Raw genomic sequence first — 27,214 nt, 5'->3', positions numbered from 1 at the left:
TAATAAAAATTTTAGGTTAATTTAAAAAGTTGCAGGTGTTAATTATGAAATAAATTCATATCTAATAAAGTTTCATCTAAGCTATTATCATAATTTGAGTTTTTAATATTTTAACCAAATTATTTAACGAAATATCATTTAGTTATGTTATTTTTTATTTTAAATCAGATTTATTTTTAAGTATGATTATTGATGGTGAGCGTAAAAATATTTGTTACTAAAGATATCAATTTTAGTCATATTATTAAAATTATCATTAAATTTTTACATCACAATACTTATATTACTTATTATATATTATATATAATATATAATCCATTTATATATATATATATATATATATATATTATATATTATATATTACTATGCAATTAAAAAATAGAGGCAGTTTGAGCCTTTCTACCAAAAATCGCGCGGTACCGAGGTGTACCGAGTTTTTTGAAAAACTCGGTACACCTCGGTACCGCGCGATTTTTTCCTGCGACCGAATGTTTCTCTCATTCGGTCATTCAGTCGGAGGATGTAATAATTGTTCCTTAAAGTGACAAATCTTATCAATTTGAAAAATGTCTTATCTTATTTAGTGATGTACAAAGCCATTGATCTTATCCAGATTCTTTGCCGACATGTGGCTGAGCAATCTATGATTTTTTAATTATACAAAATATTTTTAAAAAATTAAATAAACATACTTTGCTTCTTTTCTTCAATTTCTACTAAAAATTCTTATAATAAAAGACAATTATTTAATCATTTTAAAAATTCTGATTAAAATTTTACTCAAAATCAATGACAATATATTTTTTAATCAAATGTTGATGCAAGACAAAAAAATACCCAGAATTCAGCAAAATAGATTTCTTATTAATTAATCTCTTTTTTTTCTTGCAGGAAATGGCTTATCCCTTATTCTCTTCCTCTCCCCGCTGTAAGCAATCATAATCTTAATCACCTCCATTTCATACTAATCTCCATACCTCTGCATGTCTAATCTAACACATTCCACTAACATCTATAAAAAATAAAAAAAAAATTTGCAGGCCAACTTTTCGCAGGATCTGTAAGACCAAATCGGTGGAGCAATTCTCTGCAGCTCCTTACTTAGCAACTCTTCTCAATTGTATGTTCTGGGTGGTTTACGGTCTACCGCTAGTGCACCCAAAAAGTACTCTGGTTCTGACGATAAATGGCACCGGCACTGCTATTGAGCTTGTTTATGTGGTTCTATTCCTCGCCCATTCGCAAGGCAAGCAACGCCGTCGCGTGCTCGGCCTACTGGCTTTGGAGATCGCCTTCGTTGGGCTTGTCGCCGGCCTCGTGATCGGGCTTCTGCAGACTCATGAGCGGCGGTCGCTCGTCGTCGGTGTCATTTGTATCGTCTTTGGAACGATGATGTACGTCGCCCCCTTGGCCGTAATGGTACGTATATAGCTTTGTAATTATGTTTTCTGATCAGAGTAGTAATTAGCTTTTTTTTTTTTTTTGGTAAAACCCACTTAAGGGCCTCCGTGTTCAATAAAAGCAATGATATAAGTACTTAGAGAATCCAAAGCCCACTAGAATATATCAATTAAAGAAAAACCTACGAGCATTAGATTCAATCTAAATACACAATTAAACAAAAAGAAAGACAAAAAATTAAAGTCAGGATCATAAAGTGAGCCACCCATGAATGACTAACATGAAGCAACCAGTGCGAACAGTAGAAAAGGTCAAACAAGACTTCAACCGGTGTAAAGATCAGTCCACCCCATGACCAAAAGAGATCCATCTAGATGACACCCTGCAAGGAAGAAACAACGAAGAAAAATCAACCTGAAACTCCTCGATCTTCAAACCCACCAAACTTCTCCGTAACACCATCGCAAGTAGAAGAAACAAACTCATCAAGCCAGTCATATTGATCCACATAAGACTCCTTCATTTTTAACTCAAGTTAATTGAGCTTTCAAGGTAATTTGTTAATTAGGTTTTGCTTGTCGATTACTAATTGTAAATGAAAAGGGGAACAAATTGGATTAAGAAAAAGTGATTGAGGGATCCTCCCATTGCGGCACTTCAAAGAAAGGTTGCAACTTGCAAGGTTGGATTTTCCCCACAACTAAAATAAATTAACAACTCAACTAACATATTAAATTTGTGAAGGACCACTTAATGACGTTAACATATGGAAGGAGAGTTTATTTTGTTACTTTAAACCATTACTTGATATGTTTGATCAAGTTCCTTTCTTTGTTCATTTACAGAAATTGGTGATACAGACAAAGAGTGTAGAATACATGCCATTATTTCTCTCTCTTGCTTCCTTCTTTAATGGCGTTTGCTGGACTGCTTATGCCCTTCTGCGATTTGACCTCTTTATCACTGTAAGAAGCTCATGCGTCATCTCCTTCCCTTCACTTTCTCATAATGCTGGAACAATTATAGAAGCTCTAACTCTAATCTCAGATAATACTAACATTAATAGCTTGATTATTTTCTGATTGATATTCTTATAGATTCCAAATAGCCTTGGAATTTTCTTCTCGGTAGCACAACTCGTCCTGCATATGCTGTACTACAAATCGACAAAGCAGCAGCTGGAGGCACGTAAAAAGACCACAGAGATCGATCTGACGGAGGTGGTTGTCAAGGGAGAAGCTGCACAGCAGAATGGCCGCCATTAATGTTAGTTAACTAATAATTAAGTGTGATTAGTGTCATGTAATTGTGTTTAGATCTTTGCTTTTGAATTCTTACTGCAGCAGCCTTCTTTCCATGCTGCAAGGAAGCGTGTGAGGAGCTAATCAAGCTTTATCTTTGATGTTTATGATTTTCTTAGTTTTTTAGTATTAAGTATTTTGAATTTAGCAGAAAATAATGAGGGTTTTTTTGGGACTGTTTTTTTTTTAAATAATTTTTCATTACAAAAATTTTTAGTTTAAATTTTTTTTATTAAAAAACTTATTTAAGAAATAGCAAGTAAGTCATTCCAAATGAAACCTAGCTTTCTTATTTACTTTTTTAATTAGCTTTCTAATATAAAATTTTTAATTTTGTATTAAATAAGTGATTTAAAAAATACTAAGAAAGTTGTCTTAAAAGAAGCCTAAGGTTTCATTTTAATTTTGTTTTTTATTGATTCTTAAAGCTACTTTTTAATAAAAAATTATTTTTTTTATACTAAAAGAAAAACTCGGTATTGCTCGGTATTTCTCGGTATTGCTCAGTATTGTTCGGTATTGGTCTTCACAGAATGGTATTTCTCGTTATTGCTGAGCAAAATCGACCAACACCGAGCAAATACCGAGCAATACCTAGCAACATGCAAACATAGCAATCCCGTCTTCGTTCCGGGTCGGGGTTGTCTGGCTGTGTGGTAAATAATGAGAACACGAGACACTATTTTACTGGCGTCCGAACGTAGAGCTACTTCAGGTGACCGGACCAAATAAAAATTCCTTCATTTGGGGCGGCTTTCTTACTATTTCTTAAAATAATTTTTAGTATAAAAATTAAATTTTTTTACTAAAAACTGTTTTAAAAAGTACTACAATAGTGTCCCAAACTTCGTCCTTTATTTCTGAGCAAGAAATAATTTATTGGCATACAGTTATACCTGCTATATTTTCTTCCGTCTATTTTCTGCATCTTGATCTCAAATAGTAGAAGACAACTGATTTGTAAAATTTATAGAAAAAATTGAAAATAAAATAGTAGAAAGCAAATTAATTAAATTTTAATGCCTTTGAACTTTGTAAAAGAGTAAACTTGTTAGAATCTATAAGCTTTGTATTATAGCCAAATGATCAAATCAAAAGGTCAGAAATAGATCTATAATCGAATCGATCTGCTCCCCAAAGTCTTAAAAATAGGCTCATATTCTTCTTATAAAATGACTTATAATTGAAGAAAGCTTGATGATTTGAATAACTTTTAGGTTTCTTTTAGGATTGCTTTATTACTGTTTATTAAAGCAGTTTTTTAGTACAAAAATTAATTTTATTTTACTAAAAAATTATTTTAAGAAGCAGTAAGAAAGTCGTCTCAAATGAAGTCTTAGAATATCTTTCTTACTGCTTCTTAAAGCAGCTTTTTAATGTAAATATTAAAATTTTTGTGCTAGAAAATTACTTTTAGACGTCTTTCTTATTGCTTCTTAAAGCGGCTTTCTAGTACTAAAATACTAAAATTTTAAATTTTTAACTAAAAAGTCGCTTTAAGAAGTAATAAGAAAGACGTCCTAAACGAAAACTTAGTCTGATCGAAAGATCAACCCTGATGTGCCACCTAACAGTCGTCACAAAATTGCTATCTTGTGTCTGTTGTCACCCGAACATCATCATCCAACAATTATAGGCCGACCATAGCCATGAATTATTTGACTCCTTAAATGAAAGAAAATTCAACGAGCACCTCTTCAGAAAATAAACTTCATATTTCAAAAATATTCTAACACACTCTACTTCAAAATGATAAATAATCAAATAAATATAAAATCTTAGAAAACCAAAAATGCAAGTGATAAAATGATTAATGCCCAATGTGACTGACTGCATAACCAAATAAGGAAATAAATGGATGGATAACTGCTCACAGTGCTGTTACATCAGTAACTCTCATTTTATTGATCTTTTTAACATTTTTTTGCTTCAGCAGTAACTCTCATTCTATTCTAATGGAAAAAAGATTGGATGTGAATATTTATTTAAAATTTTATTAGAATGAGATTTATAATTTTTATATTTATTTTAAGATAGATATAATATAAGAATTAATTGATCATTCTTATATCATCTAAAATTTTTAAAATCATACTTATTAAAATTTTGTCCATATTTAAAAAAGTCTCATATTCTAAGACTTTGTTTAGAATAGTTTTTGCACTGCTTTGGTGGTGAGAAAAATAGCCAGTGAAAAATAATATGTATTGAGAACATAACTTTTTTTATTGCTATTTCAAACTTCTATATTTAAAATGCTATTTTTAGAAAAATATTTGTAAAACTATCACTGAGAAAGGAGCTTTTAAAAGTAAAAAATAAAACTTAAATCTCCAAAACTTGCTCATTTCAAGGAGAAATTATTCTGTGCAGAATCCAGATAAGAAGAATCGTCCGGACATATTAGTGTACATATGTGTACGCATTTGTATCAAATCAATGTATACATTGTGTACCATCACAGTTCGGATGGTTCTTTTCGTCTGGACTCTGCACAGAATAATTTCTCCATTTCAAGAGCACTTCTTCAATGCTATAAAAAGAAGATCATATGATATATGCTACCTAGTAAGCCATACAAGATTTTAGCATTACATTAGTTACAAGCTTATAATACACTAAATCAAATAAGCACTTAAATATGCATGTAAAATAAAAATTAGCAATTGAAAGTCAAAAATGAAGAAAGTGAAAATCAATATTTTTTTCTAATGAACGTTTAGATCAATTAAGTCAAATTCATACACACATCACATAAACAAGGCTCGAACAAATGACCTCTTGGTTGATATTCAAAGCTCCCAATCAACAGCCCAAGACAAACAGTGTTAAAAAAATCAATATTTTAAGTATTACTTGTATTGATTTGTTTATTTTATTATGTTGCATGAGCACGGTCGACAACGATTGATGGTCATTAGGAGTTGATCAAATATAATAGGTGTTGGCTAACAAAATGACTCGAGACAAATGAAAGAAATTAGTTTCATGATCCTAATAAGCTTGTATTTAATCAAAATTGCAACTTTAAATCTTTGTTTGATGAGCCTAGTGATCATTCAGCTATTCTATTTTGTTCTGGGTAAGACATTCTAACGTGAGCTTCTTTGAGACAAATTTATTACTATTTTTAAAAAAAAAATAGAGATAAAAAATTATTCCAAATGAAGCCTTGCATTAGGTGTCTATCCATTGGCTTCTTTTGGTATCTGGAAATATGATATTAAGAACATCGTTCATTTATTCTTCATATCCATTCTTCATATTCTGCCAGACAGCTAAAGATATATGGGAGCACACTTTTAGTCATATAAGAATAAATCTGCATGTATCTTCAACTGGCTCAAGCTATCTCTATTCATTGATCTTCTTAGTGGTTATTTAATGTCACAATTCAGTCCGGAGGCTCAAATTAATGAGATATGAACAGACGGTCGGACGGTTGCTTACATTTTCATTTATGACAAATTATTTCCAATACATAGAAAGAGCCACTAATATCTGAAATACATTAAAATAAAATGCTATAAACAACTTTCTCTCAAAGCATTGCCCCTACGACATATGTTCTCATATTTCATTTATTTAAATTAATCAAATAATACATGTGATTGCTTTTAAATATAAAATGAGTCACAACTAATAATTATAGTATTAATCATATAATTAGTGCATATATTAATTATCTAAATTTAAGTTAATTGAATAATTCATAATTAAATATTAATATAATTAACTTAATTAATATAACTTCTACTTAACATATTATTAAATTCATAATACATTATTTTTTTTTTTTAAATTATAAATTTAACATTACTTTATAATTATCATCTTCATATTTAAACCCCTAACTGTCATAAATCCTATAATATATTATCAAACAATTTCTTACAATTTAACAAGATTTAACATTTCTCATACCAAACATTTTTCAGGATTTAACAACCTTAAGATTTACTAAATCCGGATTTAATGGGATTTAGTAAATCCAATAAAATTTACTAAACTCATCCCTAAATCAACCATCCATCCTCCCACCACTTTCATAAGGGACACAAATCGTGAAAGATATATTTTATGTCGTCTATAACATAATCAAATACACGTACAGCTTGAATATGAAGACATACCGAGCCACGCTTGAGTTAGGACTATTGCCGCAAAAAGGCGAACAAGAAAAAATGGATGAACTCAACTCCATCAATGGCGAACAAGAGAAAAGCTCATCACAGCTCATTTGGACTAACAACAGGAGGAAGTTTCACATCAGAATCAATCTCAGGTTTCTTCTCGCCATCACTAATGCTCTCAGATAAGGCGACTGCTTCAACTTCTAGTTGTTTGTTAGGCAACCTATCAACTGATAGCTCAGAAATGAACTCCACATTTTGATCAGGATTTGTAATTTCAGATTGGTTCTGCGACAGATTATCTTCTGTTGATTTTTCATTGAGTGTGGGATGTTTTGTAGCTTCCTCAGCTGCTTTTGGGTTCTGAAGCTCGTCATCATTCAGTACTGAATTTTTATTCGAGGCGGGGATTTCTACAGGTTCTTCGAATTCTGCTGGAGCTTCGTCTGATGGTGGGGTTAATTGCTTATGAATATGATTTATTGCATCAGATGCATCTTTTGTTGCACCAGCTTCAGCATCTATTGCATGGTTTTGAACAGTTTCTTCCACCTCAGACATGAGATCTCCAGCAGCAATTTCCTCCTCATCAGCCTGCTTTCTTGCAGACATTTCGTCCTCGGCGGCATGATTTCTTGCAGCCATTTCCTCCCCAGCAAGTTTTCTGGCAGTCATTTTGTCCTCAGCGGCATGAATACTTGCAGCCATTTCGTCCTCAGCAAGCTTTCTAGCGGCCATTTCGTCCTCAGCGGCAAGAATACTTGCAGCCATTTCATCCTCAGCACGGTTTCTTGCAGCCATTTCGTCCTCGGCGGCACAAATACTTGCGGCCATTTCCTCCTCAGCACGCTTTCTAGCGGCCATTTCGTCCTCAGCAGCACAAATACTTGCAGCCATTTCGTCCTCAGCGGCGCAAATACTTGCAGCCATTTCCTCCTCAACAGGCTTTCTGGCGGTCATTTCGTCCTCAGCGGCACGAATACTTGCAGCCGTTTCCTCCTCAGCACGCTTTCTAGCAGCCATTTCCTCCTCGGCGGCACGAATACTTGCAGCCGTTTCCTCCTCAGCACGCTTTCTAGCCGCCATTTCCTCCTCGGCGGCACGAATACTTGCAGCCGTTTCCTCCTCAGCACGCTTTCTAGCAGCCATTTCCTCCTCGGCGGCACGAATACTTGCGGCCATTTCCTCCTCTGCTTGCAAACGTGCTTTGTGTTCTTCAAGCATCCTCTGAATTCTTTCTTCCTCAACTAAGAGATCCCGGTATCGATCCTGCAGAGTGCGTTCAAGCTGTTTCTGCTTATTGACTTCATCAATCAAATTATCAATCCTGTAGGAAGCTGCTGCGCGTTCCTGCTTCTGTAAGGCTTGGAAACATTCCAGCTCGATTGATGCTGTTCCCGTTAGCTTGAATGTGGCTTCTATTTGTGACCACAATTTTTCACCCCTCATCTGCTCATCCATAGTACAGAAATAATATTAACTTTTATAGGTAGGAAAGCAGCAGGAACCAAAAGCTAAATGAAAAGCTCAAAAATGGTCTGATAGACAAAACTAGGACAGAGAGAGAGAGAGAGAGAGAGAGAGAGAGAGAGAGAGAGAGATTCTTCAAGCTCAGAACTACATGATGTATAATATATATTGTAGGCAATTGTACCTGATATCCATGAGTCAGAACTTTAATCTTCTGTTCAAGGCGTGTAGCTTTCTTGGCCTCGTCATCCATCTTCTTCTTCACAATCTCAAATTCATTCTGTAGAGCTGCAAGCTTTTCACTGCTACCAGCAACGCTGGCTAAGCCATAAGTATTGCGTGCCGGAAAGAACATTAAATCTTCCTGGCATGCATCACGAGCTTTAACAAAATCATCAAATGACTCATTTTCATGTCCCATAGCCACCCGAAGAAACTTCATCTCTTCCTTAATCAAAGAATTAGCCTACAAAAGGATAAGAATTGTTATCTCCAAACTAGTACAAGTTATCTTAATATCATACATAATTAACTACCTACTTGTTAAGCAAAAGCATGTATTTTTTTCCAATTGTTCCTCCAATTGCGAAGCTATATGCCCAAGATAATAAAAACGCCATATTAAACTAATATTTTACCAAAATATGTACTAAGATTTGTGAGCCAGATCATAAATGGGATGTCAATCCAACTGTTTACTTAAAATAACTCTAAAAGAGAAAGTTACTCTCACAATTGAATCACCAACGGTGATGATTTTCATATCACAACATTGAAATTAATAAGAAAAATTCACATAATAATAGGATAAGGATACATTTTGAATTTTTGAACTAATTTTAGATGAATTGGTTTTGAATTTATATTCATATTATGATAATTTATGTCGCAATTCTTTGCTATTTTGACATCACAGATAAGGTTTCCTCTTGTTTTAGGAGAATATTTAGGGCTAGATAAGATCTTATCATTTAAGGTAATGGCTTAATTTCCTGCAATAAATTCAATTCAGGCTCATCTAAAATCCTTTCTATGTTTTCCAAACCTCTCCCTACAGCCACCAAGCCCCCACTGATCTACCAGACACAAAAGTTTGCTTGAGCCGCAGCTAACCCCGCTGTTGCTACCAGTACAGCTGCAGTCCAGCAGTCTCTAGAGCCTTATATCTCGTCTATAGTTGCTACCGCTGCTTCCAGAAGCTTCCCAGGTGATGACTGGACCTCACACGGAGAAATACCCAATCTCCAACATTCAGAAGAAGGAAACCAGCAAAGCTGCATTACTTTCCAGTGCTGTAAAACATTAAATTTACAAAGAATTATTGATTTCCTGCCAATCCAAAAGAGAATCAATACTTGCTATCCGGTGAAGAAAAGCCAGAAAACTTGGTTCACTTAATATAGAACTAAGAGGACCAAATCAAAGAGTAAAAACCAATACACTATGAAATAATACTTGAGAGATCTTTGGTTGATTTTTAGATTACCAAGGAACCATAATAACTAAGTGTTAAATTTGAAGAATCTACATTTGATGAGAAAATATATCTTATGTGTTTCGTAATTAGGTAAAGAATATGGATAACTCATTGAATGGCAAACAATATCAGAGTATCATCGCATGACTTTAGCAAAATTGAAACTAACTGGGTAAGTGATAGGCCGGCCCAGGGGCAGGCTCAATATTACAGGAGGCGGAACAAGGGGTTCCGCCCCCTTTGATTCCGCCTAGATGTGGGCCCGCATGGGAATTTTGGGAAGGAGTGGGTGGCTAGGGGAGAGGGAATTTTTGAATGAGATAGATTTGAAATAGGTTTGTATTAGGAAACTAATTGTATTATAAGGGGGATTGGTCTAGGGTTAGTTTTCATGCTTTGTTTTGTTCTTCTCTTGGAATTTCTTTGGCAACTTGGGCTCTAGGCATCTTGTCTAGAGATTGGGAGAGAACGATCCTCCTCTCGAATTGAGGATCATTTGTATCTTGCTTTCGTGTTGTTTTTTGCTTTGCTTCCCTTATTGCAATGATGCAATCTATCGCTTTGGGGCTGATTTCGCCCAGATTTTGCTTACATCTCGCTATTTTCCTCCAATTAGTGATAGGTTTGCTTGCGAATTCGAGTAATTTCTATCAAATTGGTATCAAAGCAAGTCTCGGGACCGGTGGAGGCTGTTTTCGACAAATTCCAGCAGCAATTTTTCGCCCAAAATAAGAAGAAGTTGCTGTTTTTTTTTTACTCCAAAATCCTGGTTTTGTGAATCTACAAAAGCCGGGTTATGATGGCGGCCAAAAAAGTGGATGCATTTGAGGAAAGACTTGAAGGAGAGATGAATCAAATCAAAACAATGGTGGAGGAAATTATTTCTTCCATGGAGGGACAAGTCGCCCACCTCCGAGATATGATGAATAAAATGTTAGAGATTCAAAATCAAACAGCGGCTTCAGTGGCCAAAGGGATGGAAGGAAAAAATAAGAATTCGAAAATCCATAGAGAGGAAGATGAGGTGGAGATTGCGAAAGGAGAAGGAAGAAGACCCCATCTGGAGCCTGTCCAGAGGGAAGGAAGAAGAGGATATGGGGAACGCCAGGAGGAATACTATGGCCGCCGTGGTGCTGATTTTGAAGACAGAAGGGGGGATTTCGAAGGGAGTTTGGGCTATGGCAGAGCAAGGGAAGAGCAGGACACATGGGGTGGACCGAGCACTTGGGAAATGGGAAGTTATGAAAGAATCAGGGGAAATGGTGGTGACCAGAAGGTGAGGAAGTTGAAGATGCCCATCTTCGAAGGAGAAGATGCGTATTGATGGATTTACAAGGTAGAGCGGTACTTTGCCGTTAATGGGTTGATGGAGGAGGAGAAGCTGACAGCAGTGGGATTGTGCTTGGAAGAGAAAGCCCTATCGTGGTTTCAGTGGAGAGACCAACGGAGGCCGATCAGGAACTGGAGGGAATTTAAAAACTGCATAATAGAGTGTTTCCAAACCGATCGGGGAGGAGACTTCTATGAGCAGTTCTTTGCTTTGACACAGGAGAGACCAGTGGCAGATTACAGGGAGCAGTTTGAGCACCTAGCTAGTAGGGTGGAGTGACTCTCAGATAAGTGTTGGAGGAGAATTTCATGAAAGGGTTGAAGGCAGAGATTCGAGCAGCAGTGAAGGTGTTGATGCCCCGTGACTTGGGGGAAGCCATGAAGTTGGCCCAACTGGTGGAAAATCAGAGGAGTTTGGAGAAGGGAGCCAGGAGTAGCAGCACCGGGGGCACGTACAGGATGACAACTACTCACCTCGCACCTAAAGGTCCTGCAACAGGAGGGAATTGAGAGGATACCAAGGAGAAGACATGAGGAGGAAATGAGGGAAACTTCAACCCGCTGACAGAGAAAGAGATGCAGGAGAAGAGGGCTAAGGGGTTGTGCTTCCGATGCGATGAAAAGTGCAAACCAGGACATCGGTGTAAGGACCGAACTCTTCAAGTTCTCACCGTCTGCGATGACGAGGAAACTGAGGAGGGAGGTGAGGAGGAGACAGAGGAGGAAATGGAGGAGAAGCTACACTTGGATCTAACTGAGGTCTCCCTGAACTCAATGGTAGGATTCACTACGAATCAAACTATGAAGGTGAAGGGAGAGATGGAGGACCGGGAGGTTGTGGTGTTAATTGATAGTTGGGCTACTCACAATTTCATTTCCACCCAGGTCGTCGACCAACTAGGAGTGAGATTGGTGGACACCGGTTGTTACGAGGTGATGATGGGCACAGGGAAAGTGGATAAAGGCTAGGGGATTTGCAAATGAGTGCGACTGACGATCCAGGGGATACAGGTTAGGGAGGACTTTCTTCCACTGGAGCTTGGGAGCACGGACAACATCCTGGGGATGAAATGGCTGCAAACTTTGGGTGACACCAAAGTGAATTGGGGAGCACTCACGATGGAGTTGATGGTGGATGGAAGGAAGGTAGTGGGGGTGCGGGCTTTCCAAATACCTGGTTTCTCTTAAAACAATCGTGAGAGATATCCAGTTGGCAGGCGGAGGGTATTTGGTGGAGTTGCACAGTTTGGAGGGAGCGAGATTGGAGGAGGGAGGAGACATACCCCTCTCCATTCAGCTGTTGATTCAGCAGTTTCAAGAGGTGTTTCAGCCACCTTAGGGATTGCCACCGTAGATAGAGCAGGAGCATGCCATCGTGTTGAAGGAGGGAGTGTCGCCCATCAGTGTCAGACCTTATCGCTACCCTCAGTATCAGAATGATGAAATAAAAAGGTTGATTAGAGAGATGATGGAGGCAGAAATCATCAGACCCAGCATCAGCCCCTTTTCTAGCCCTATTCTATTGGTGAAAAAGAAGGACGACATCTGGCATTTTTGTGTGGACTATAGAGCACTCAATAAGGAAACTATACCTGACAAGTTTCCTATACCAGTCATTGACGAGCTGCTAGATGAATTGAGTGGGACCGTGATCTTCAACAAGATAGACTTAAATCGGGTTACCATCAGATCTAAATGAAGGAGGATGTACCCAAAACGGCCTTTAGAACTCATGAAGGACGTTATGAGTTCCTGGTGATGTCATTTGGCCTCACCAATGCTCCAGCTACTTTCCAAGCTCTTATGAATAAGGTTTTCAAACCTTATCTCAGACGATTTATACTGGTATTCTTTGACGACATCCTGGTCTACAGCAGGATATAAGAGGAGCATTGGGAGCATTTGAAGAGGGTGTTAGAGGTATTGCGGGAGCACCAGTGTAGAGTATTTGGGCCATGTGGTATCAAAAGAGGGAGTTGCAGCAGATCAGTTCAAAATTGAAGCAATAATAAGGTGGCCAGTGCCAAAAAATCTGAAGGAATTGAGGGGATTCCTAGGACTGACGGGTTACTACAGGAGGTTCGTGAAGGGGTACAGCTCCATAGCATGGCCACTCACTAAACAGTTAAAGAATGACGAGTTCCTATGGGGGGAGGCGGCCACATTCAGCATTTGAGAGCTTGAAGAAGGCGATGACTACGGTATCAGTCCTAGCCTTGCCTATAAAAAAGAGTTGTTTTTGGATGGAAAAGGTTGTTGAAAATTCTGAGCAAAGTCTCTACAAAAACCTGAGGGTTTCTTCTCTTGGAAAAGCTTGAGAGTTTGTTCCATCCCCTTTCCTCCTCTCTATTTCGTCTTGGCTTCTAACCTCTTCTTCTCTACGCAAGTTCCACTTCATCTGTATCCTTCTTCTTTAGCTTTGGAAGTGTATGTTGACTGAAATTTGGAGACATTTGCCGGAGGAGTTTTTGGTAGGATGTTTGGGGACTCTTTTGCAGTGGTGAACCCTCGGTTTGCAAGCCTAAGCATAATTTTACTATATTTTCCTACTTTCGTTGCATGTGAGGAAACCGCTAGACAGTTGTACTAAGGATAGCATTTTTATGATTTTATTTTGTTTCGTTTGATTTGGCTTTTGTTTCTTCGAAGTTTGTTTGGATGTTTGCAAGCTATATTTGAATCGAGTTGGTTTATGTTTTGTCCTGGTGTTCTCCAACTTGTCTCTTCACTCTAGTTTTCTTGCATCATTTTTACAACTCATATTAAATTTGTATCAGAAACACAAGACCCTAACAAGTTCTATATCAAATAACAGCACAACTTCAAGCTAAAATTCAGTGAAACAGGAAACTAGAATAGTAAATGTATTCTGCGCATCATTCATTTAGGTTCCCTGTTGAAAGATGGCAGCCTATGCAATAGACAGGACATAATCTAAAAGCCAACGTAGAAAAAAAAATATTGACAAAATAAGTAATTGAGATTATTTTTATATGCTATAAATAAAGGAGAGGGATTAGGGTTTGGATATCTTGTTACTTGTGCTGAGTTTGTTCTTGTGTGCTTAGGCTCTAGCGATGTCTAGAGAAGTATGAGAGATATATCCTCCTCTCAAATTGAGGATCATCTATATCTTGTTTTGTTCTTTGAGAGTTCATCTAACACTATGTTGTTTGTTATACTTCTTTAGGTTTTTCTTCCAAAATTGTGTTGGCAAATCGTTGAAATCAATCACTGTTAGGTTTGCTATTGAATTCTATAAGAGTTTCTTATCAAAGTGGTATCAGAGCTCTTTCTCAGATGGATGGGACAAACAAAGGTGGTCAATATGAGCTTGGAGACATACCTGTGATGCTTTGCTTCAGAGACACCTCGATTGTGAGCTAAGTGGATGGCATGAGCGGAATATTGGTACAACACTATACCATTCAGCGTCCCAGATGACTCCTTTTAAAGTGTTGTACGGCAGAGATCCACCTCATTTGGTACACTTTGGACAAAATGACATCAATTTTTTCAGTAGAGCGGTACTTAGAAGAAAGAGACAAAACACTAGAGGAACTGAAAAGACATCTGTTGAGAGCCCAGCATATTATGAAAAGACAGGCGGATAAGCACAGGAAAGATGTCAAGTTCGAGATAGGGGATACAGGTAGCGGACAGTGGCTATTAGGAGGAATGAGAAGTTGGCCCCACGGTACTTTGGCCCATTTCAGATAGAAGAAAGGATCGGAGCTGTGACATGTTGACTGAAGCTACCTTCGACCACTACCATACATCCGATATTCCACGTGTCAAAGCTAAGGAGAACTATAGGGGATCACATCGCTAGTTCAGAGTTGCCGACAACATTAACTAAAGATTTGGAAGTGGTATTAGAATCACTAGAGTTGCACGGGGTAGGCTAGGTAGGAGGGATTAAAGAAACGTTGATCAAATGGAGGAACCTTCCTGATTATGATGCTACATGGGAACCTTACGAGAGGATGCAAGATCAATTTCCGACTTTTCACCTTGAGAACAAGGTGGATCTTCGGGAATGAGGTATTGATAGACTAGTCCAGCTAGCCAATTGGGTCGGCCCTTGGTCTATAGCAGGCAGAGGCCTACTGTTCCGATTAATTAGCCACCGTCCTCCGGTGGGGCTCACTACTTGAAAGGGAAACATTGATTTTTGGCAAACTCTGATTAAGGGGAGGGGTCGACTGATTGGTGGGGCCCCATTGCTTAAAGAGAAAGAATAAATTTAGGCAAGATTGGACCGAGGGGGCTGATTGGTGGTTGTTTTAGGTATGATCTGATTTAGGAGAGGGGTTAATTAGTAATTGAGATCATTTTTCTATGCTATAAATAGAGGAGAGGGGTTCGGGTTGGGATAACTTGTTATTGTGCTGAGTTTGTTCTTATATTTTTTTGTGCTTAGGCTCTAGCGATGTCTAGAGAAGTAGGAGAGATAGATCCTCCTCTCGAATAGAGGATCAAATGTATTATGTTCTATTCTTTGAGAGTTCATCTAATACTATGTTGTTTGTACAACATCCATTGGTTTTTCTTTCAAATTGTGTTGGCAAATTGTTGAAATCAATCATTGTTAGGTTTACTCTTGAATTCTACAAGAGTTTTCTATCAAAATGCAGTCATGCAGATGTCTGCATCATCATAATAAGCCACTATTTGGGGTTGGTTAACTATAATCAACATTTTAACAATAATATATCCAATTGTTTAAAAGAAGTAAACTATACACACTGCAGAGAAGCATCATGCGTCACACTAAGGAGAAGAAAATGCAAATACCAAAAGATAAGCTAACGGAAATCTTGACAATTATCATCTGGAAACCAGTAGGTCTACTCCATTTTCCCTTAACATTTTGTGGCCTACTCTGTGAATCAAGTAAATAAAGGCAAGAGTTTGAATGCCCCGCTTAAGAACCGCATACATAAATTATTTTCTTCATGGAAATGAGGAAAAAAATGAAGAAACGAATACAAAAATGGAAGGAATAAGCAACTCGGTGCCAGTAAGCTTGCTTTTTCAGTCCTAACAAATTAGGTACGGTATCTTTCAAAATTAGAAATTTAACTGGTAGATATGCACATATATTTACAAATAGCAATAATTGACAAAATAATAAATCATCAGGACTCCTGGTTTACATTATTAATAACCATAACACTTCAAAGCAATTCTACAGTAGAGCTAGGGGTGTCAATATTTGACACGAATTGAAAAATCCGACCCACACCCGACTCGAAAATTTCGGGTTAGGGTCAACCTGTTTGGCAGACTGGTCAGGTTTGGCTTAGAGTTCTTGTGAGAAGGGTAGAGCTAGGGGTGTCAATATTTGACACGAATTGAAAAATCCGACCCACACCCGACTCGAAAATTTCGGGTTAGGGTCAACCTGTTTGGCAGACTGGTCAGGTTTGGCTTAGAGTTCTTGTGAGAAGGAGAAGTCCGGGTTTGTTCTTCATCTTCCTCCAATCCTTTCCCTCCCTCATCCCTAAACCGCTAGCCATAACTCCCTCGTCCCCCTCTCAGCCAAACCCCACCACCGCTACAACCCAACCGGCCACCCCTCTTCCACCTACAAACCACCGACCACAAAAGGCTTTGCCCCTCCCCCGTAGCCATCGGCCCATATATCAAAACCCAACCCTAAACCCTAACCCTAACCCTAACCACCCCCCCCCCCCAAACGCCACCACCTCTTGATTCCTTTTCCATAGATAATTCTTCTTACTTTTGGGAAGATTTCATTTAAATTTGAAAACAAAAAATTTAAGATTTGAAATTTCTTTCCTATTTAAGAAACTTATTTTAGGAAAGTTTCAATTTAAATCCATTTGAATTTCAAATTCAAGAGAGTGACATTAATGATCTTTTCCTATTTTTCTTTGGTAAATTAAGAAACTTTTTTCTTAAACCCTCTTATTTAATTTCTCCCTTAATCATTCTATGCCACCGGCCCCCTTAGTGGTTGGATTAGGATTCTTTCCTTAAATCCTATCTCATCTCTTTGAAATATTTTCCTTCTCTTGCGAGCCAGAATTTTCAAAAAACCTTAAAGCCTTTAATTACCTTTCCAAAAACTTGGAGTGAATTAGGAAATAAACTCCCTAATTTCTCCTCTACATTTCCCGTCGGCTCCCCTCACTGAATTTTTCTTTCCTAAAGTCTACCCAGATTCCATGTTTCTCTTTGGGGAAAAGTTTGGAATTCAACCTGCTGCTGGCCGAATTTTCCAAAGGCTCTCTCATAATTTTCTTCCAACTAAATTCCTCTTGCAAATCCAACCCAACAATTGAGCCCTCTTCTTCCTAAAAACTGCAGCCAGAAATTCAGCTTGTTGCCCATGAACCAGCATTGCAAGCCTCACAACTTTGCGTTTGGAGATCAAAACTGCTGTCCATCAGTTTCCACTGAATTCTTTTCGCTGTAGCAACATCGGAGAAGTCTCTCTTGTCATCAACCCTTCCCAAAGTCAAGAACAACGACTCTCGGCATGGATGGCTGGACCCGAGCACAAAATAAGATTTCTCCTAGACAACTTCTTCAACATATCGGCTACTTGTTTCCGGATGTTGACTAAGGTGAACTTTCTCCCCCTCTTTCAATTAACCTGATCTAATCCCCTAAATTCTTGTAGGTGATGACGAATCCCAAGGAGACGAGTTCGCCTTTTGCCTGAAGCTTAGTAAAACGTAGGGTTTATCTCGCCTTTGTCAAAGCCTAGTAAACGTAGGATTAGTGCACTATTTATTTCTTTCTTAATCTTATGTGTTTAGATTAGGGATAATGTAGCTTATTTGGAAAATTGGTTAGTCCACCTTTCACCTTACGTTACTTATCATAGACAAAACTGAGGCCATCATGCCACGGTGGAAAGTATTGCTTGCAGTAGATAATCCTACGTTTCCATTTTTATCTTGTTAATTAATACGGAAAGTATCCATCAGATTTTGTCTTCATCGAATTCTATAACGTAAATTATTTGTTGTTCCTAGATGTCGACCAAAATACCTTTAGCTGTTTGACTTACCATTCAATGATCTTTCAAACGTATAATTGAACCACCTTATTCTACTTTTATTTGTGTATTACCTAGCATAAGGCTAAGTGATTTTGATGTTTGATGATAATCTTTTTATTCTGGACGAATCTGATATACTTGACTATAGAATCAATTCCATATTATGGTTCGTTCTCTTTTAAACCTGTTTTCTATCAGCTGTAACTAAAATGAGTTTTAAACTTTGATGGCCAGGTTTTCATAATAATGTTACATCCCAATTTACTATTTCTTCATCTGGAACATTAATGTTGCCTTGTCTGTCTACTGTTACATTTATTAAATGCTTGATAAAACATTTAAGAGATATCCCTGTAGCTAATTACCCCAAATTTTTTTGTTTTCTACTGCCTATACATACGATTTGATTGTTTTGGTTCCCCAGCTAGGATTGGCTTTTCCATCAAGGCCGAAAAGATTTTGATTGGATTGCGTTAAAAGTGTGTTTGTTTTTCCAGACAGAATGGACCAGGAGGAAGATGAGAAGTTGCTTTCATCTTGCTAAGCTGATGCCTACTCAATGGAAACAATTGCAATCCAATTGTTGGGACGAAAACCTTCTCAATGCCTTGAGCGCTATGAGAAGCTTCTTGATGCTGGCTTGTGCAAGGATGAAAATTTACGATACTAATGATGTCCACGTAAGTTGAACCTGGTTGAGATTGATCCAAACCAGAATCTAAGGCCTGCTCGCCCCAGATCCTGTAGAATATGGATGAAGATGAAAAGGAAAATGCTTTCAGAAGCACGGCTTAGGTTAGCGTAACAACTAGGGGTAAAAAGGCCAAAAGGAAGGCAAGGGAAGAAACAGCTTGAGGAAGCAAGGAGGCTTTGCCTCTTTGAAGAAAAGGAGAGAACTTGAAGCAGCTGGGATTGACAACAGGACATAGGAGGAGGAAAAAAGGAAGGGTATAGATTATAATGCTGAAATACCATTTAGAAAGCCTCCTGCCAGGTTTTTTTGATGTTTCAGGTGAGGAAAAACCTGCGGGAAGGCAACATAAATTCCGACCGACTATTGAGAGGGAAGGGAAAAGAAGAGTTGATATAGAAACCCAATTAAGGAGGCAAGATGCTGCAAGGAACAAAATCCAACAAAGGCTAGATTTCTCCTGCAGCGGATATGTACCTAAGCTAATAAACTAATTGATCCTGCAGCGGTTAGGAGAGGTTCAAAATTGATTGCTCCCTCCCCCACAGATTTTCGGAATCCAGGAATTGGAGGAATAGCAAAAATGGGTTATGCTAGGATCTTACTTCAGGAAATGAGGAACTGGCTGAAGGCATTGGTGCAGACACGTGCCTCGTTGCTGATTATTCTTCAGGACTCCAAGAAGGGAATGACACTCTCAGAACTCCTCAAAGAACTCCGGCAGGAAGGTAGATGCTATTATTGATGGAGGCGGAGAACCTGCACCGATTGAGGGAGTCCTAAACACCTCTTCTGGGTGGTTTGAGAACCTGAGAAGCTGCATCCTTCTGATTTTCAGGTGTTACCCAAGGAAAGGGAGATGCAAATCTCCTAATCCATTAGCAACACCATGTCCAGCCTGGGACCTGCGGGTCTTCACTCCAAGAATTGGCATGATCCATTCAAGAGATGGGACCTGGTGGAAACACCATAGTTCATCCTTTTTAGTGGATTGATCTTCACATCAATGAAGATGTCGAAATGCAGGATAGTGCAAAGCTTGAACCTGCGCAGGGCAGGAAGAGATGAGAAGAAACTTGAGATCTGGTTTGGACAAATCTTGCCCGCTGCCCAAAAATGAGTACCAAATAGTAATGCAACCATTCCAGAGGAAAATGAAGAAATTGAGGAAAAAATTGAAGAAAGACATGTCTGACAAAATAGCCTAAGACAAGGCAAGAACAAATAAGAATGGAGCCTAATGAAAAAAGAGTCAAAAGTACTTCAGAGGAGCTTGCCAAGACCACTGCGGCTTCATTAGGAATTATAAAAAAAAAATTTACTGGTTAGGGTATGAAGATAAAAAGCTCATTTGTTCCTCCAACCATGAGCAAGCTGATGGAATGATAAAATAAGGAGCTTCTATTCTTTACTAGAGCCATGATAATGCAAATATGCCTTTAAATGAAAATCTGACAAGGTCAAGTCAAAGGGGTAAGCGAGCTGAAAAATGGTATAGATCTTCAAATTCAATACCTGAATTGAAGAGTTCGATGAGGCTGAACTGAGTGAGGTATTGCTACATAGTGATCTTTTCTAATTATTTTTAGATTTAATTCTACTGCAAAATTAAGTGCTACTCTTATAACAAAAGAATTTAGCGTTATCATTATTTTTGTTTAATATTGCATCTTGGATGAGGTTAAGGAGTGTGATGTAGGACTTAAATGCTTAGGCGAATGATTAAAAAGAATCACACCGCACGCTTTTGGATGATTAGCAATAATTAAGTATTTAAAACTTTGTAGTAGCGATTTAAACAATAGAAGAAAACGAGAGGGGTGAAAATAGCTTAGGCCAAGTCACACAACCCAAGAGTTAAATCCACCAAAAATAATCAATTATTAGGTACAACATACACGTATGATTTTCAACAAGAAATTCCTTAAATTTTAAAATTGAGATTAAGTAACATGTGAGTCAACTCGCCTCACTCCTCTTAATTACTAGCTTAGCAGAGAGAGTTAACACATCTTATGGAATCAATTATGACCCACAATTGAGGGCGACAATTAGGAAGATATAAAAATTTTGGAGGGAGAGTTCACTTTCATCAGAGTTTGGAAATATCTGCATCTGTACGAAGGAGAGTCTGGCTTGTGGTATGGCTTTGCGGAGGGTGAAGACGATCCTCTCTACGTATCCTCTACAATGGTTGGTTCAATTTCTAGGGTTACATCGTAAGAACAGTAAGTTGAGGATATCCAACATGACCTTGGACTGTCGTAAACATAACCCGTTGATCTTAGTTCAGGATCCGCCATACATCAGTTGACAGGCAACTTCAAGGTTCGGGAACTTTGGACAGCGATTGGAAGACCTCTCCACCGGCTGGAACAACCCAAGGAAGAGTAGGAATTTCTGGACAAGCACATGATTTTATTACTGGACAAGCAAGCAGGAACTGTTTTGACAACAATACTGGTCTTGGGAGTTCTGGACAAGCAAACTTGGTCAGAAATATGGAACAGTTGTGAGCGGATCTAGGCGGCTAGGTTGATTGTGGACGGCTATGGGAAAGAGATCATTATCCTTAAATGACAAGGGGAGTAATTGGGGAGGTAATAATAGAGATAGAATGAGAAAAGGAAGGGGGAGAGGGGAGGCCAACAGTTATGAGTGGAAAGGGTGTTCTGGGAATTTAAGGGAGTTTCTGAACTTGAATAATGGATAAGGGAAGGGAAAATAGGATAGATTTCTGTTGAAACAGAGGAATCTTGAGAGGAAAAAAGCTCTTGAATTTATAAGCTATCTTATCCCTATTTATATATCTATACAAGGTTTATCGATAAGGAAACAAATAAACTCTTATAATAACATGGAATTACAAATTATCCTAAAATGTCAATGGAGAATTAATGCGTATCCATGAGTCTTCCCACGGATTACATGTTCACAGCCGTGGATGTCTTTTGGATCGTTAAGGTTGAGATTTAACACTTCCCTTCAAGCTGGGAAATATGGATCCGTCATTTCCCAGCTTGTCAATCATTCGGGAGGAAGACAGACTGTCCAATCCTTTAGGTAAGGAAATCTGCAAGTTGATCCTATTGATGATACATTGGCAACACTACTAAACCATTGTCTAGTTTTTCTTTTAATAAAATGTCTGTCCACTTCTATGTGCTTTGTCCTGTCATGCTGGATGGATTGTGGGCTATGTGATCGCTGATTTGTTGTCACAATGTAGCTCATGGCCATCCCACTTAACTTTTAGATCTTCTAGGATTATTTTGATCCACAGTAGCTCACATATTCCCAAGGCCATAGGCTGCATATTCTGCTTCTGACTGGATCTTGCCACCACATTTTCTGTTTCTTGCTTTCTCCATTGTTTAATAAGGGTTTCCTCAAGAAAGTGCAATATCTAGAAGTAGATCTTCTTCAACTTGGATCTTGTAGTCAGCATCCGTGTTATACTCTCTGGGTCATCCACATCTCTCTTAAAGAGACTTCCCTTTAGGTAGTGCAATATCCTGTCTACTGCTTGCATTGTTGAATCTGCTTTGGATTCTGCATAAACTGACTGCCATTGCTTTACAGCAAATGCTATGTCTGTCTAGTGTGGGGAGAGGTAAGATAATTCCCTACAAGTTACTTGGTAGGCCCCTTTATCTACGATTATGATCTTCCTTTAGCTTCTCCAGTTTAAATTTAAGGTTCCTACTGTGTTGGTGTGGTTTACAGGCTAGTTTACTGGTTTCTCTTGGAAAGATGTCTTGAATGTATTTCTGTTTGTGGAAATGAAGATTCCTTGCTGAGAGTGAGCTACTTCAATTCCGAGGAATATTTTAGTCTACCAAGTTCTTTTGATGCAAAATTCCTAGTAAGACTTTTCCTTAAACTGACTCTCCTCTTCATTATTTCTGTCCTTGTCAAAATAATATCAATCAAGCATACACTCAATAGTATTGTGACTTCCCCCCTGCGTATGAGTGTTTGAAAGAATAGTGTATTGATCACCCATGACTCTCGATACCATTCAGGAGCATAATTTAGAGAATCTTCGAACCAGGCCTTGGTGATTGTTTGAGCCCATTATAGAAGCCTTTTTCAGTGCATACCTTGTTATTTCAGGGATCTTTAGATTTTTTTTTTTTTTTTTTTTTTCTTTAAACCCTGTGGTATTTCCATAAAATATCTCTCTCTTCCAAGTCCCCCAATGCAAGAATGCATTTTTTCACATCCAATTGCTCCAGGTGCATTGTATTTGGCTGTAGTGTAGAGAGTATTCAAGACAGTATTCATCTTTGGCTACAGGCTGCAAACGTATTTCTTGTAGTCAGTGCCATACGTTTGAGTAAACCCTTTTGCCACTAGTCTTGCCTTATACTCTCTAGTGTGTCAATCAGCATTGAATTTTACTTGAGAATACCCATTTGCCAACCAACCGATTTTTTCTCTATCGGTAGATTGACGATCTCCCCAAGTTTGTCTTTCCAGGCCTGCATTTCATCCTTTCAGTGGCATTTTTTCCAATTTTTATCAGATAAGGCCTCAGAAAACATCTTTAGAAGTATGGATATCTTTCTTAATTAACAAGTAAAATTTGTTTGTGTGATGATGAGAAAAAAAAGGGGGAACAAAAAGTTGTTTTGAAGAATAGAGTGTTTATAGGGTATAAGGGAAGGTGGTGAACTTAACCTTATTTCAGGAGATGGTTCCGATTCTGGATCTGCTTTGGGGCACAGCTCTGGACTTGTACGTCTGAGTAAAAACCTTCCAAATGCTAATGATAGTGTTGTCATTTGTTTTCCCTTTCTTAGGTTGTGGCAGTGTGGATTTTCTGATGGTGTGTGGAGGAAGGTCAAGAGGTGCTAGGTTCATTTTCCGCTCATCTTCCTCAAGTTCAGTCTCTCCCCTGAGAGAGTTTTGAAAAATAGGAATTCCGTTCAGCAAAGGGTAACATCAATAGAGACAAAGTTTCTTGTTGGTGAGAGTGGATAACACTTATACCCTTTTTGGGTGCAGAGTAAGCAATAAAGAATGCATTGAGTCCTTGGATTCTAATTTTTCTCGCTCCCTGGCTGTGAATATGAACATTAGGACAGTACATCTCCAAAGATTTTGGTTTAAGATTCTATGATGGGTTCGAAATTCTGGGTAAAAAGAGGAACAGGTCTCCATTGGAGTTTGACGGCTAGGCGTGAAGGTAGTCGGTTATGAGATATGCGTGCAGTTAAAAGAGCTTCCCCCCCAATAGTGATTGGGTGTATTTTAGTGAAATTAGGAAAGTTGCGGTAAGGCTAGTATGTGATCATTTTTCTCTCGCAACCCCATTTTTGTTGTGGGGTGTGAACACAGGAGGACTTCATGGATATCCCGTTCACTCTGGAAGTAGAGAAGGGTTTGGTTGAAATAAATCTTTGGAGTATCGGAGCGAAACTTTTTATTTTTACCCTTGAATTGATTTTTGATCATGGAATGAAAGATGCGGAACAATGTTGCTAAACATCGGATTTATGTTTAAGGAGATGAGATCCAAGAGACTCTTGTGCAATCATCAGATGAATGACCTCAAACCAACGTGCCTCAGAGAGTATTGGGAATTTTAGAGGTCCCATATATCACTAATGACATAGGTAGAAAGGAGTAGCACATTCTCTACTTTTATTTGGGAAGGAGGTTCTTTTTATGTTTTAGCCAAACCTCACTGTTTCACAATGAAACATTTTATGTCTAAAATTATGAAAAAAAGTTGCGGATACATATGATTTTAGAACATCAAAAAGATGGAGTGTCCTAGTCTATGAATGATGAAGCCAAATACGGAGTTTCCTTATCGACTAGGTATAACAAAGAGCCAACTCCTTTTAGATTGTTTGCGTTACTTCCAGTAGTACAATCCTGCTTTTCTCCTTAGCAAGTCCATTCTTCTTCTCCGATCTCCGGTCTGAATAAAACAATAAGTAGGTTAAACAATGCTTGACAATTATGGTATCGTTAAGTTTTTGTATAGATATTTCAGGTCTTTGTTTGATAATTTGTGTACGTGGAGGCAACATTTTTTAGGGCGAGGGATGGTGATAATATGATGTCTCCTTGGCCAGCTACCGTGGTAATGAGAACCATCAGCAAGTGTAATTTTTTTGTGTTTGGCAAGGAGTATAGTTTTATGAGGTGGATTGGGTAGTGGGTCATATGATCTGGGGCTCCTGAATCAATGATCCAAATTTTCTTTAAATGATTTCTAAAAGCACTTAAACTAATAGAAATTAGAGTCTTACCGAGAGTGCAAGTGAAGAAGAAGCATTTGTTTTTCAAGAGATACAGGAAGTCGTTTCAATTACAATATCTTCTTTAGTTGCAATTCTCCAAAGACTGGACTGAGCTTTCTGGCTTACTTGTAGTGTTGTTGCATGTGATGTACTCATTGTTTACCCTTTTTCCACTGCCATTGTTTGGGGGTTTTCTGTATCTTCCACATATTTCTTTTGTGTGTTCTTGACTTCTTTGCAATAGCTGCACCAAAGTGAGTCTTTATCTTTTGAATTATGAAGAAATCTTTACCTTCTCCTTCCATGATGATTCTTTGTTCATCACCATTGCTGAGCATTCAACGGCCTTTTTAGCAAAACTTCGTCGACTTTCTTCTGCTCGGATGAGAGAAATTAGTTTTCGTTGAGTGATTGGTGCTCTCCTTGCCGAGGATTCTGAACTCTAACCTTGATCAAATTTCTCATTGTCTGCAAGAAGGAAAAATCATAAACTCTATCTTTTTCAATAAAGTTCTTAGGATCGCAGCATTCCTCCGGACATCTGTTTCAATGCACCTTATAGTAATCAAGTTCTTGCCACTGATTTTGTAGAATGGTGGCATACTCCATCACTGTGCTAACTCCCCTGCTTCGTGCTTCCAACTTTGACTTTAACTTCAAAGATTCTGAGCCGCATTCACGACTTTGGAGAAAGGTTTGTCTAGCAAGCATCCCATATGACCTTGCAGTCAAAAGAACATAAAATGTATCGCTAAATTCTGGAGTCATGGTTAATTCCGACACCATGACATTAATCATGGAGTCTGTTTCCATTCCGCATGCCCCCAAATTTAGGATCTCTTCTTTGGTCTCCTTCAAGAAGGGTGGTGTATTTTCCCTTTCTCTTTTAAGTAGGTCTTCACAATTGAGACACTTACAGGTATTCTTTCCATTTAGACATAGGAAGATTGATGCTTTGAAGGTCACCTCGCCCTTGTGAACCATCGACTCCTCAGTTACTTCTAATACTTCGAGGAATTTAAATTTCTGCATTATGATAGTAAGTCAAGACTATCTGTATGTCTGTGTGTTAGCAATGAAGGCTTCCCAAAATTTTTCCTGATCGACAATAAAGCGGTCGAAATAAGAGTTTTTTTTTCTTTTCCGATTATTTAATCGGGTCAACGAGTTCTTTAAAAAGACTCGATTGTTTTTGAGGTTAACTAGGCACGCACGAGCGGGAGTTTCTTCGTCCACTTTCCCTTTTGGTCGGCTCGGAGAAGTCGCTCAAGCGTGAGGCGCTTTCGCTCCTTCGTCGACTTTCCCTTTTTGGTCGGATCGGTAGGTGCTTGCCGTGTCCACTCCTTCCGTCGGCTCGAGATGACGGTCGCTCGGCTCGGAGAGAAGGTCGTTGAAGACGATGCTGTGGACGGACCTCCTCTAGATACGTTCAGTACGTCGGCACGTCCGGACGTTCTTCTTTCTTCCCTTCGACGACTTCGAACCTTCCTCTCGGATCGAAGTGAAAGTTCCGATCGAAAAGCATTGCTTTCGGCTCAGGTCTTGTTTCGTCGCGCGTTACACGAGTCTGGCAACGATCAAGTCCGAGCTTCTCCTTTTCTTTCCTCATTCGACGATCTAGGATCGGTTCTTACCGATGGCAATTAAATGCCGTTGGCTCTGATACCATGTGTGAAACCAGAGGAATTTGAGAGGCGAAAATCTGAATTTTATTAAAGCAATCTACTCCTATTTATAGGATCTATACAAGGGTGTATCTGATAAGGAAACAAGAATAACTCTAATAACATGATTACAATTATTCCTAAATCAAATGGGAGGAATTAAATGCTATCCATGTATCTTCACGGATTACTGTTCACAGCCGTGGATGTCTTTGGATCGTAAGGTTGAGATTTAACAATTTCTTAATTAGATTTAATTGTAAGCATAATAGGAAAGTTTCTAACATAAAAGTTATCCTATTTAGAAGGGATCTAAAATTTCACATTGATTTGAATTTTGAAATTTGAAAAACTTTCATAATTAAGATGTGGAATAGAAGGAAAGTAGTAAATAGGAGTTTGAGTTTGGGAGGCAAGGGGATGGATACGGCTGGCCGGTTAGGTTTAGGTTAAGT

The 27,214-nt window shown here is 38.3% G+C and overlaps 2 protein-coding genes across 3 annotated transcripts in view; one reads left to right on the top strand and one right to left on the bottom strand.

Moving 5' to 3' along the window:
• Positions 1-2,857, top strand: part of LOC110103260 (bidirectional sugar transporter SWEET4) — a 4,120-nt gene extending 1,263 nt beyond the window's left edge. The window contains exons 2-5 of the mRNA XM_020831893.2: positions 892-928; positions 1,041-1,419; positions 2,247-2,366; positions 2,499-2,857. Of these exons, the coding sequence (XP_020687552.1) occupies positions 892-928; positions 1,041-1,419; positions 2,247-2,366; positions 2,499-2,666 (704 nt within the window). The 3' untranslated portion in view covers positions 2,667-2,857. The remainder of the gene's footprint in view (positions 1-891; positions 929-1,040; positions 1,420-2,246; positions 2,367-2,498) is intronic.
• Positions 2,858-6,719: 3,862 nt separating this feature from the next.
• The window catches only part of LOC110103263 (cell division cycle 5-like protein), a 35,168-nt gene continuing 14,673 nt past the window's right edge, over positions 6,720-27,214 (bottom strand). Inside the window, exons 4-6 of one of the 2 annotated variants that reach the window (XM_028698647.1) lie at positions 8,490-8,771; positions 8,024-8,284; positions 6,720-7,990 (exon numbers count right to left, since the gene is read on the bottom strand). In XM_028698647.1, coding sequence (XP_028554480.1) covers positions 6,932-7,990; positions 8,024-8,284; positions 8,490-8,771 — 1,602 coding nt within the window. In that variant the 3' untranslated portion in view covers positions 6,720-6,931. Of the gene's footprint in view, positions 8,285-8,489; positions 8,772-27,214 lie in introns of both variants that reach the window. The other variant, XM_020831896.2, reaches the window with a different exon arrangement.

The sequence above is a fragment of the Dendrobium catenatum genome, unplaced genomic scaffold, assembly GCF_001605985.2.
Source record: "Dendrobium catenatum unplaced genomic scaffold, ASM160598v2 fragScaff_scaffold_1117, whole genome shotgun sequence".
Lineage (NCBI taxonomy): Eukaryota > Viridiplantae > Streptophyta > Magnoliopsida > Asparagales > Orchidaceae > Dendrobium > Dendrobium catenatum.
Note: the sequence above shows the minus strand (reverse complement) of the source record. Positions and strands in the feature narration are given on the sequence as shown.